The following is a 12241-nucleotide window of genomic DNA, read 5'->3' as shown; positions in this document are numbered from 1 at the left end:
ATGTACATATTCTTTATCCCCTTACACTGTGTATGACAGTAGTTTTTTTTGGAATTGTTAGTTAGATTACTTGCTCGTTATTACTGCATTGTCGGAACTAGAAGCACAAGCATTTCGCTACACTCGCATTAACATCTGCTAACCATGTGTATGTGACAAATAAAATTTGATTTGATTTGATTTGATTTATAAATTCAGAGCGTTTTGCTCTTGGAGCATTCAGAGCGCACACTGAACGCTCTGGCTGAGGAGTAGGGTCGATCCTAGCGTTCTGACCTCACAACGGCAGTCAAGCACCTAAACTAACTGGCTAAATAAAGTTGGCTAGCTACTTTCAGACACAATTGAGGGTACACCTCACTCTCGCCAATTTACTAGCCCTAGCAGAGTTGGTTAGGCTCTCTTCATCTAGAGCGTCAATGACCGTAACTGTGCTGCTGGCAACAATTGAACTGCATCAGTTATTCTGCGCTCTGGCACACTAAAACGAGAGTGCCCTGAAATCATAGTAGATAGCCAGAGTGAATTTACAAACGCACCCTGTCTCCATGTCTGCATCAAATGTTCACATTATAGTTCAACGCATCACACAGACCAGACAAGTAAGGCAGACACGTAATGGATTATGGCCATTGTAGTCACGAACCATGTTTTCTACGCTAATATTGGCCTGTTGGAAACTACAACTCCGTAATACATCGCTTGATCTGATTTATAGCTCCAGAAACTGTGCATTGACCTCACAGAAGAAAAAAAACTAACGAAATATAATTCAAATAAGTTAACAAACGTCCGTCAATTAAAAACAGCAGGCATTTCAGTTAATCGCTCAGCACTAAATGTACAGACAGGCTAGTTAAGGGTCATAGTTAAGAATCATATCATCTCCACCTTACCCGACACCCTAGATCCACGACAATTTGCATACCGCCCCAATATATCCACGGATGACGCAATCGAAATCGCACTGTACACTGCCCTATCCCATCTGGGCAAGAGGAATACCTACAGTTGAAGTCGGACGTTTACATAGACCTTAGCCAAATAAATTTAAACTCAGTTTTTCACAATTCCTGACATTTGATCCTTGTAAAAATTCCCTGTCTTAGGTCAGTTAGGATCACCACTTTATTTTAAGAATGTGAAATGTCAGAATTATAGTAGAGAGAATGATTTATTTCATTTTTCCCCCATTACATTCCCAGTGGGTCAGAAGTTTACTTACACTCAAATAGTATTTGGTAGCATTGCCTTTAAATTGTTTAACTTGGGTCAAATGTTTTGGGTAGCCTTCCACAAGTATCCCACAATAAGTTGGGTGCATTTTGGCCCATTCCTCCTGACAGAGCTGGTGTAACTGAGTCAGGTTTGTAGGCCTTGCTCGCACATGGTTCTGGCCACAAAGTTTCTATAGGATTGAAGTCGGGGCTTTGTGATGACTCCAATACCTTGACTTTGTTGTCCTTAAGACATTTTTCCACAACTTTGGAAGTATGCTTGGGGTCATTGTCCATTTGGAAGACCCATTTGCGACCAAGCTTTAACTTCCTGACTGATGTTGCTTCAATATATCCACATAATTGTCCGTCTCATGATGCCATCTATTTTGTGAAGTGCACCAGTCCCTCCTGCAGCAAAGCACCCCCACAACATGATGCTGCCACCCCCGTGCTTCCCCCTTTTTCCTGCAAACATAACAATGATTATTATGACCAAACAGTTCTATTTTTGTTTCATCAGACCAGATGACATTTCTCCAAAAAGTACGATCTTTGTCCCCATGTGTAGTTGCAAACTGTAGTCTGGCTTTTTTTTATGGAGGTTTTGGAGCAGTGGCTTCGTCCTTGCTGAGAGGACTTTCAGGTTATGTCGATGTAGGACTGGTTTTACTGTGGATGTAGATACTTTTGTACCGGTTTCCTCCAGCATCTTCACAAGGTCCTTTGCTCTTGTTCTGGGATTGATTTGAACTTTTCACACCAAAGTACGTTCATCTCTAGGTGAGAGGTAAGTTGGCTGCGTGGTTCCATGGTGTTTATACTTGCGTACTATTATTTGTACAGATGAACGTGGTACCTTCAGGCGTTTGGAAATTGCTCCCAAGGATGAACCAGACTTGTGGAGGACTACAAAAAAAGATTATGGGGTCTTGGCTGATTTCTTTTGATTTTCTCATGATATCAAGCAAAGAGGCACTGAGTTTGAAGGTAGGCCTTGAAATACATCCACAGGTACACCACCAATTGACTCAACTGATGTCAATTAGCCCATCAGAATCTAAAGCCATGACATATTTTTCGGGAATTTTCCAAGCTGTTTAAAGGCACAGTCAACTTAGTGTATGTAAACTTCTGACCCACTGGAATTGCAATGCAGAGAATTATAAGTGAAATAATCTGTCTGTAAACAATTGTTGGAAAAATTACTTGTGTCATGCACAAAGTAGATGTCCTAACCAACTTGCCAAAACTATAGTTTGTTAACAAAAAAATTGTGGAGTGGTTGAAAAATGAGTTTTAAGGACTCCAACGTAAGTGTATGTAAACTTCCAACTTCAACTCTATGTAAGACCGCTGTTCATCGACTACAGGTCAGCCTTCAATACCATAGTGCCCTCCAAGCTCATCACTAAGCTCGGGGCCCAGAGTCTGAACCCTGTTGTGGTAATTTCCTGTATTACTAAGTGAAAGGAGAGTTTACAAACCACACACAAGTCAGAGTTATACTTTAAACTTAATATTTTAATAATATGAGCTTCCCCATAACCCTTTGATTCTCAGATCAATTCAGTGTCTATAAATGAATTCTGAGTGTCAACATAATGGCAACTGAGATCTTTTATAGCAAAGATCCACCCCTCTCAATTCACAATGATGAACCACAGGTCTTAGGAAAACTGCACAAAGGAATACTTTTACTTGAGAGAGGAGTATCCCATAGCCAGACATTATTAGCTATAAATCATTGTTCAGTTTGCTCTCTAAGATAAGGTTCTACTTCTCGTTCTTGGTACTTCATATTCCCAAAACAATTACCTCATCCAATTGCATATATCAATTGTCAATTCTATATACTCCCATCTCAAATACAACCCACCCCTGGACAAGCTCCCTTAGAGGAGTGAGCCTCTAGGTCATATACTATGAAAGACAAGTTTCGACATCAGAGGGGAAATTCAATGGTTCTAGACACTGCCATACTCCTCCCCCCAAAGGGAAAAGTAGGGAGTGACTGGTGTACAGACATTGTGGAGCCCTTCACATGGTTTAACAGATACCCTCACATATGAAGACAATCCTGACCTCTCCCCTCTCTGGGCCCCAAGTGATTTTTCCCACATAAGCATATTTATGAAAGTTGATAAAATATCTTATTTATCAATGTTACCTAACTAATTCTGATTCTGCTACGACAACCCCACCCTGTGCAACTGGGTCCTGGATTTCCTGACCATCCCCAGGTGGTGAAAGTGGGCAACAAAACCTCTGCTACGCTGATTCTTAACATGGGGGCCCCACAAGGGTGCGTGCTCATCCCCCTCCTGTACTCCCTGTTCACCCATGACCGTGTGGCCACACACAAGTCTCCAACGAAATCATCAAATTTGGAGACGACATAACAGTGGTAGGTCTGATTACCAACAACGATGAGACAGCCTACAGGGAACAACGATGAGACAGCCTACAGGGAAGAGGTGAGGGCCCTGATGGAGTGGTGCCAGGAAAATAACCTCTCCCTCAACAAAACAAAGGAGCTGGTCATGGACTTCAGGAGACAGCAGAGGGAGCACGCCCCCATCCACATCGATGGGGTCGCAGTGGAGAGGGTGAAAAGCTTCAAGTTTCTCGGTATGCACATCACTGACAACCTAAAATGGTCCATCCACACAGTCAGTGTGTTGAAAAAGGTGCAACATTTTACATTGACATTTTAGTCATTTAGTAGACGCTCTTATCCAGAGCTACTTACAGTTAGTGCTTTCATCTTAAGATAGCTAGGTGGGACAACCACATATCACAGTCATAGTAAATACATTTTTCCTCAATAAATTAGCTATCAGTAAAGTCAGAGCTGTTAAGGGTGGGGAGTAGTCAAGTGTGATTGTAAGTTCACAAAAGGCTATTTTTAATCATTTTCTATTGGGGGGGGTTAGGAGGTGGCGCGAGGGGGGAGCTGTGGGATTATTTAATATACTCTTTGAGGAGGTAGGGTTTCAGATGTTTTCTGAAGAAGGGAAGGACTCTGCTATCCTAGTTTAAGGGGGAAGCTGGTTCCACCATTGGGGTGCCAGGACAGAGAAGAGTTTGGCCTGCGCTGAGCGGAAGGGCCAAGAGACCAGAGGTGGCAAAACGGAGTGCTCTGGTTGGGGTGTAGGGTTTGAGTATAGCCTGAAGGTAGAGAAGGGCAGTTCATCTTGCTGCTCCGTAGGGAAGTACCATGGTCTTGTAGTGGATGCGAGCTTCAACTGGGAGTCAGTGGAGTGTGCGGAGGAGCGGGATGACATGGGAAGACTTGGGAAGGTTGAATACCAAGCAGGCTGCAGCATTCTGCATAAGTTGCAGGGGTTTAATGGCACAAGCGGGAAGCCCAGCCAACAGCGAGTCACAGTAGTCCAGACGGGAGATGACATGTACCTGGAATAGGACCTGCGCGGCATCAAGGTGAGGTAGGGTCCTACTCTATGGATGTTGTAGAGCATGAACCTGCAGGAGCGAGTCACTGCTTTGATGTTTGCAGAGAACGACTGAGTGTTGTCTAGGGTTATGTCGAAGTTCTTTGCACTCTAGGAGGGGGACACCATGGAGTTTCAACCCGTGATGGAGATGTCTTGGAGTAGGCAGGCCTTCCTGGGGAGGAAGGGCAGCTCTGTCTTGTTGAGGTTGAGGTTGACGTCAGTGGAGGCTGCTGAGGGGGGGATGGCTCATTATAATGGCTGGAATGGAGTGTAACGGCTGGAATGGAGTGATTCACTCTATTCCGGACATTATTATTATTATTTTAAAAAATTAATTTTTTTTACCTTTATTTAACTAGGCAAGTCAGTTAAGAACAAATTCTAATTTTCTTATTTTGAAATTCTTATGAGCCATCCTCCCCTTAAGCAGCCTCAACTGCTTGAGGTGGTGAGCAGTCATCCAAGCTGAGCTATCTGCTAGGCACACAGAGATGTGTGTCACCACCTGGGTGTCAGAAGTGAGGAAAGAGAAAAGTAGTTGACTGTCATCCTCATAGCAATGATAGGAGAGACCATGTGAGGATATGACGGAGCCGAGTGACTTGGTATATAGAGAGAAGTGGAGAGAGCCTAGATCTTTGCCCTGGGGGACACCAGTAGTGGAGAGTATGTGGTGCACACAGATCTTCTCCATGTCACCTGGTAGGAGCGGCCTGCCAGGTTGGATGCAATCCAAGAGTGTGCAGAGGCTGAGACATCCAGCCCTGAGAGGGTGGAGAGGAGGATCTGATGGTTCACTGTGTCGAAAGCAGCAGATAGATCTAGGAGGATAAGAACTTCAACCTTTTTTCAACCTTAGGAGGCTGAATACATTTGGCTTGGCCCCTGATATCCTCACAAACTTCTACAGATGCACCATTAAGCACCTAGGGTTTCTTCTGGACAGGGCCTAAATATACTGTCCTAATAAGCACATGCAGCGTTTCCCAAACTAGGGGTTGGGAGGGACCACATGTGGTGTTGCCTGATTTGAAAATTGGGTTGCAAGAGAAACAAACAAAAACAAAAATTGCGCTTGTTATGTTAGTAACATCTGGTAGCCACTAGATGCAGTTGTAATAAACAGAGTGGTTTCTGTTTTCTTCCTACAGATCTGGCTCTATCGTTTGAACGTTTAAGCTACAACATATTATGACCCCATCACTGAAAGAGTAGCCTCTCAGGAACATGTATGTTTCCCTCGACAATGCCCACGAGCTGCGCAGGACTCATTAGAAAAGGCGTTCAATCAGACTGGGGGGGAAAAGAACATCATCAATGATGATGCAAGGCTAACGTTACTTCTCCTTTGCTAGCTAGCTAACACACATTCACATCAAGCAGCTGAAATGACAGCAAACTATTTACATTAAAAAAAAAATTACCTTAATTTCTATTGCCAATTCTTTGGATATAGCCTTTATAATGACCCTGATGAATGAATTTTCTTGGATCAGAGAAGCTGTCAATCTTGCCGCGTTCGCATGGCATGATGGAGATCGCAAAATAATACAAAAAAATGCAAAATGTTGCACGAGTCGGATAGTCGGACAAGGCTTATATTAACCTGAGCAACAAAAAAAAGTCAGCGATTTTTTACATTTTCCTTTTGAAAGTGATATCCTAAGTATAAATACAGTAAAGTACACACACTAAAGGGTAATAAAATATGTTCTGAGCAAAATAGTGATTTTTAGACAACTACAAACTTCAAGGAGTTGGTCATTCAAGGAGTTGGTTTGATGGGAAGTCGTGATGTCATTGGCCTCCTCCCTTGCTCAAAGAGCAATAAAAAACAAAAAGGAAACCCCTCCCACTTGTACTATGTCATGACTTACCTGGACCACCTATTGAGATGTGCCTTTTGTTGAGTTAATCAGGTGTTAAATGATGGTTGAAAAATAGACTGGAGTGCCACTTGAACCCCAGCTGTATTAAACCAAATGCTAGGCAAGAAGCATGGGGAAATAATATCTAGGCGCTTTTTCCAGGGGGGATTAAGTTTATGAATGCCTGGCTCAGCTGCAGGACAGTGGAAGCATATTGAAACTTCAAATATAATTATGGCATCATGGCGTTTTGCCTTACATTACCGTGAATAACTCATGGCTATCAACCAATCAGCATCCAGGATTCAAGCCTCCCGTTTTATAAAGTAGACTAATAGGGCACACTGCAATGTTGTAAAACAGACTACAATATGCAATGATTATTAAAATACAATCAGTGTATCATGTTTTCTCTCAGCTTTCGACACTTAGGACTTCATTGACCCGGCTACTCCTTGAAATGCCACTTATTGACCAACAGTAGTAAGCCTAATGTCTATGCCTACGCCTCGTTGACGTCTTGCACAGTCAGCACTTCTGACCCATATAAATCCCCACCGCAACAAAATCTGTCCTTCCTCTGCCACGACGTAGAGACAGCAACTCCGTCCATCCCCCATCTAATAAAGAAAGCCAACTACCAAAATGACTACGGCACAACCCATATTTTCCAAGGGAGAAGACTGCAAAGCTGGCTGGCACGACGCTGGTGCTGGTTACAATGAGACCGACACTCATCTCGAGATTTTGGGCAAGCCGGTTATGGAACGTTGGGAGACTCCGTACATGCACTCGCTGGCAATTGTAGCCTCCTCAAAAGGTACAACACACAATGTGCAAGCTAGTGGGCCATATGAACGCATAGGGACGACAAGACGGTGTGGATTTTGGTACTCTGTGATGTAGTTCCATAATAACATTTTACCTGACTGTAATTCATTTTCCTTACAAATGTGTAAAACAAATAGACCGTAAGGGACAGCCTATTTGCCTATAACCTAATCAATGGCTACAATTCATTCAGCGCTGCAGGTTAATCAATACAGACGATCACAATCAATCAGCAGACGTTAGGAAACGTTCATGAAACCAATGCGTTTACAGTTTATATGCGACGTTCCTCTCAATGCACGTTATGTTTAAAAACATGGCGGAGTTGGATATAATGGCTTGTGGTTGCAGCAGGTGTTACTCTACCAATTGAACCGTGCCAAATGCGCACTTGCTGGGGAGTGTCAATAATTTATTACCGCATACCATTCAAGAAGTTTCATGATTATCACTGATACTTTAAAAATATATATACATTAGGCTACGTTAGTTGCGTAAACGTTTAGAGTTGTTTGTGCACTCACGTCACCATAGCGCCCATGTTGCTGCATGGAGGAATGTGGTCCAATGAGAACAGTTGTTTAGTTACAAATACAATATGACCAGTTCTAGTAAATAGTGTATGTTTGTCTTTATATTGCTTTGGCAATGTCTGTTGGAAAATACACATCTTTGGTGGAAATTTGCCAGTTTATAACAGCGTAGTAGCCTAAAGGGTGATGGCAAAACAAAATGGTATTTTTCTAATCTATTTTTACACATTACTGAAAGACTACTCTGTGGAACTCCTTCAAGTGGCCACAGGCCATCTATCACGTGCCGTTTCCCCCAAACATTCATTTGAGAACCCTTAAATAACAAACAAAAATTGTGCATTATTAGTTTTGCTTTTCGTGAAAGGTGCCACAGCACTGGGATAAAGGTAGAAAAGTTGAAAACACTTCAATACAGGTAGATACTTAAACACAAATTGAGATGCTTGTTCTGCTTTGTCCCACAGGTGGACGGGTTCTGGAGATTGGGTTTGGCATGGCCATCGCGGCAACTAAAGTCGAGTCCTTCCCCATCGAGGAGCACTGGATCATTGAGTGCAATGATGGAGTGTTCGCAAGATTGCAGGAGTGGGCCAAGGCTCAGCCACATAAAGTGAGACAAATCTTCACTTCACATTAGGTTCTATTCAGACTTTTTCCTCCTTTTTAAAGTGAATGAAATTAACCTAAATTCTTCTCCACTCACAGATTGTGCCCCTCAAAGGACTGTGGGAGGAGGTAGTGGGCGGCTTGCCTGACAACCACTTTGATGGTAAGTTTCAAAATGCATTCTATTGGCATATCCATTATTGAATATTTTATATTCTTCAGTGAGTAAATTGCTTTAGATATGTATGTATGTGTAATTGTAATTATGCCTCTTCTATCAAAGGCATTCTGTACGACACATACCCTCTGTCTGAAGACACATGGCACACTCACCAGTTTGACTTCATCAAGGTAAGTAACACTTCGATGACCAAGGCTGCACATTATGAACATATCAGCAAAAGCACAGGAACCAACAGAGGAGTGGGATTTCCCCCTGTAATAAAGACTACAAAACACACAAATGTTTGGTATCATATATGATATCATAGCTGTATCCAACACAAACATATGGCAGATGTTTACAGACATGAATCCAAATAGAATAAGATATTTCTTAATGGAATCTGATCCCTATCACTTGAAACAAACATTGCCTATCGTTCCACAATGACGTGCTAACGTTTCCATTAATAGTGCAATTGTTGAATTGTGTCTCAATAGGGCCATGCCCACAGGCTGCTGAAGCCAGGTGGCGTTCTCACCTACTGTAACCTGACCTCCTGGGGTGAACTTCTCAAGACCAAATATGACAACATCGACAACATGTTCCAGGTGAGCCGCCTTTCAGCCAGTCAATGATCAACACCTAATCTCTCTCTGAGTTGCATGGGTAGGCTACACATGTTCCTTCTCGGGCTCGACACATTTCATTTCTTTGCACGCCTTCTGCCCTTCTGCCAGATGGTACTTACAGGTATATCACGGATAGTTACTGTGGTATTACATGTCATTTCACGTGTGGCCCTCAATATTGTTTGGTTTGATGTTCATTCAACCATTAACCCATTAGTTTAATGTACAGTGACTACGTCTCTGTTGCACTCTGCTTATTTGGTATGTCTGTAGCTACAGTACTAACTCATTTTGCTGCTGCATGTTTCCACCATTTTTTTTTGTTACAGTACTTCAAAGTCGACACTTGATCACAAATGTTCTATAGTTTTATTTCAAAACTATGAAAATCAAATTCACAACTCGATTGATTCCACTCCTGTGTGGGGTGAAGTGATTACTTAGACAAACTAAACCAATTACTGTATATCTACTAATACCATTTTTATTGCACTTGGTCCTGGCACTGTTAGAAAATCTGTCCTCAATTACCTTTCTTGGCTAAACAAAGGTTAATGATAAATTGTATCTGAACTGCAACTGCGTAACCGTTTAAACTCACAGACCCTATTATCCTGTATACTGGTTGAAAATTGCAGATTTGGTCACTGATAAGTGCCTCAATTGTAACTTAGTGGCTGTACAGTAACCTACTGTACCATATATGACCGTCAGAGTTCAGGCTCTTCAATTTACAGCGTTTTATGGGATTCAACTGACAGCCGTTCTAAGCGCGTGTACCACACACACAAAAAGATGCCATTTGTTGTTGTCTGAGGGGAATGCTGTAAATCGAACGATCTGAAAGATGAGACGTTGAGGACTATAATAAATACCGCTTTGATGTCATACAAGCAAACCACACACCTACATTAAGTCCAAATGTGCACTTCACATTTCCATGTTTGAAAACTCATGTCATTTTAAAGTAGAAACATTTATGATCGATATGTTTGATGTAAAGTTAAAGATGTGTCATACCCTGGGTTTTCCTGAACAGAATGAACCGGTGTCGTATTGTGAAGAAAATGTGCCGAGAACATGCACTCATGACTCCATTCTGCGCGCACCAAATGTATTTTGTGTTTGTCTTAAGTGCCTTGTGAAAGCCTAACACTGTAAGATCGTATTTTATAACTTCGCTAGTCATGTTGGCAATTGAATAAGCTTTCAAATGATGCTCACCTGACCCAGATTGCGATTTATAATGAAACGTTCCTGGATTGTGTAAACAGTAATTGTGTGATTTTTGGGTACGCCGGGCTGTGTTCAAAACAACTACAAGTATTCTAGCTTCAGTTCCTCAATGGCAAAGCTAGGAGAGCTCAAAAAGCATCTTATCATTGAAGGCTCTTTCCATGAGTCATAAAAGTGCATTGATTACTTAGGAACTGTTAGACCTCTCACTCAGACACTTTTTTTGTTTTTTGATTTTTTTTTTGTTATGTTGCAGCTACCCCAAACATGTCATGAATATTCTTGTGTTACTGATTGTATCCAGAGTGTTTTCAGATTTCGTTGACAAACGCTGCGAAAAGTACAGTAAATGTAAAATGCATATAAAATCAACAGTTTGTTTGGATTCAGTCGTGTCAGGTGAACTGTTGTGTCTGATCATTTCCCCATAATCTCCAGTGTTCTCTTTTAATTGCTACCATGGTCATGCATATGCTTTTTATGTTTCTTCTGATAGAAACATTTCAATTTGGCACTATTCACATAGGCCAATTTCCACAAGTGTAAAGGGTTAAATGGCCCCATAATGTGTGATGCAGGTCCACAATACAGACCAGATCTTTGTGTTGATGATTTTCAGGAGACCCAGATGCCTCAACTGCTTGAGGCTGGCTTCAAGAAGGAGATGATTAGCACCACAACCATGGATATTGTCCCCCCAAGCGAATGCAAATACTATGCCTTCCGCAAGATGATTACTCCCACCATTCTGAAAGAGTGAAATGGCTTGGTGCCACTGCAATGTCATGCCTTCTCAAGTGCCTGTATTTTAAAAAGCCACATTAGTTTACTGTCAAATCCACAAGCACTCAGGGATGTTCATCTTTCAATAAACCAATTTAAATCACATCAACTCTATTTTCTTCTGTCAAAATGAATTTGTTTGGGTATTACCTCTAACAATTGTGCATCTCTTGCAATTTGTCACAGAATGCATTACATTTAACTGTATTGCAACGTCAACAAGCATTTTACATACCACACAGGCAGCCCAATTCTGATCTTTTGTCCAATTATTAGTCCTGTGAGATTAACCAACTAATTGACCGATCATTTGAATTCTATTTAGTTTTGGGGTTTTCCTGTGAGCTCGATGTGCAGTTTCTCTAGAGCTAAATCAGATCAAACCTGAACTGTGCGATGTAGCTGGGAGTTGTATTTAGTTTGTTTTTTTTCCCACAAAAGGGGTTACTTATGGACAAATACTCAATACCCCCCCCGACGATCCCGCATGTGAAGAAGCCAGATGTGGAGGTCCTGGACTGGTGTGGTTAAACATGGTCTGCGATTGTGAGGCCAGTTGGATTTACTGCCAAATTCTCTAAAACATTGAAGGCGGTTACTGGTAGAGAAATTAACAAAACATTTTCTGCCAACAGCGCTGTTGGATATTCCTGCAGTCAGCATGCCAATTGCACGTTCCCTCAAAACTTGGGACATCTGTGGCATTGTGTTGTGTCAAAACTGCACATTTTAAAGTGTCCCTTTTATTGTCCCGAGCACAGGGCGCACCTGTGTAATGATCATGCTGTTTAATCAGTTTCTTGATATTCCACACCGGTCAGGTGGATGGATTATTTCTGAAAAGGAGAAATGCTCATTAACTGGGGTGTAAACAAATTTGTGAACAACATTTATTTAAGAGAAGCTTTTTG

The 12241-nt window shown here is 41.9% G+C and overlaps 1 protein-coding gene across 1 annotated transcript; it reads left to right on the top strand.

Moving 5' to 3' along the window:
- Positions 1-7099: 7099 nt before the first annotated feature.
- LOC112250754 (guanidinoacetate N-methyltransferase) lies at positions 7100-11435 on the top strand. Its single transcript, XM_024421158.2, has 6 exons — positions 7100-7363; positions 8375-8520; positions 8616-8679; positions 8800-8867; positions 9180-9290; positions 11167-11435. Exons 1-6 carry the CDS (start codon positions 7189-7191, stop codon positions 11305-11307), a joined length of 705 nt encoding a protein of 234 aa, XP_024276926.1. The 5' UTR covers positions 7100-7188; the 3' UTR covers positions 11308-11435.
- The last annotated feature ends 806 nt before the right edge of the window (positions 11436-12241 follow it).

The sequence above is a fragment of the Oncorhynchus tshawytscha genome, linkage group LG05 (genome assembly GCF_018296145.1).
Source record: "Oncorhynchus tshawytscha isolate Ot180627B linkage group LG05, Otsh_v2.0, whole genome shotgun sequence".
Lineage (NCBI taxonomy): Eukaryota > Metazoa > Chordata > Actinopteri > Salmoniformes > Salmonidae > Oncorhynchus > Oncorhynchus tshawytscha.
This window is presented reverse-complemented; position numbering and strand designations above follow the sequence as displayed.

Excerpts from the sequence above, each read along its gene's own strand:
- LOC112250754 (XM_024421158.2), top strand. The coding sequence starts at position 7,189 with ATGACTACGGCACAACCCATATTTTCCAAGGGAGAAGACTGCAAAGCT. Across the intron at positions 8,521-8,615 it reads CCAAGGCTCAGCCACATAAA|ATTGTGCCCCTCAAAGGACT; the intron begins GTGAGACAAATC and ends CTCCACTCACAG. Across the intron at positions 8,680-8,799 it reads GCCTGACAACCACTTTGATG|GCATTCTGTACGACACATAC; the intron begins GTAAGTTTCAAA and ends CTTCTATCAAAG.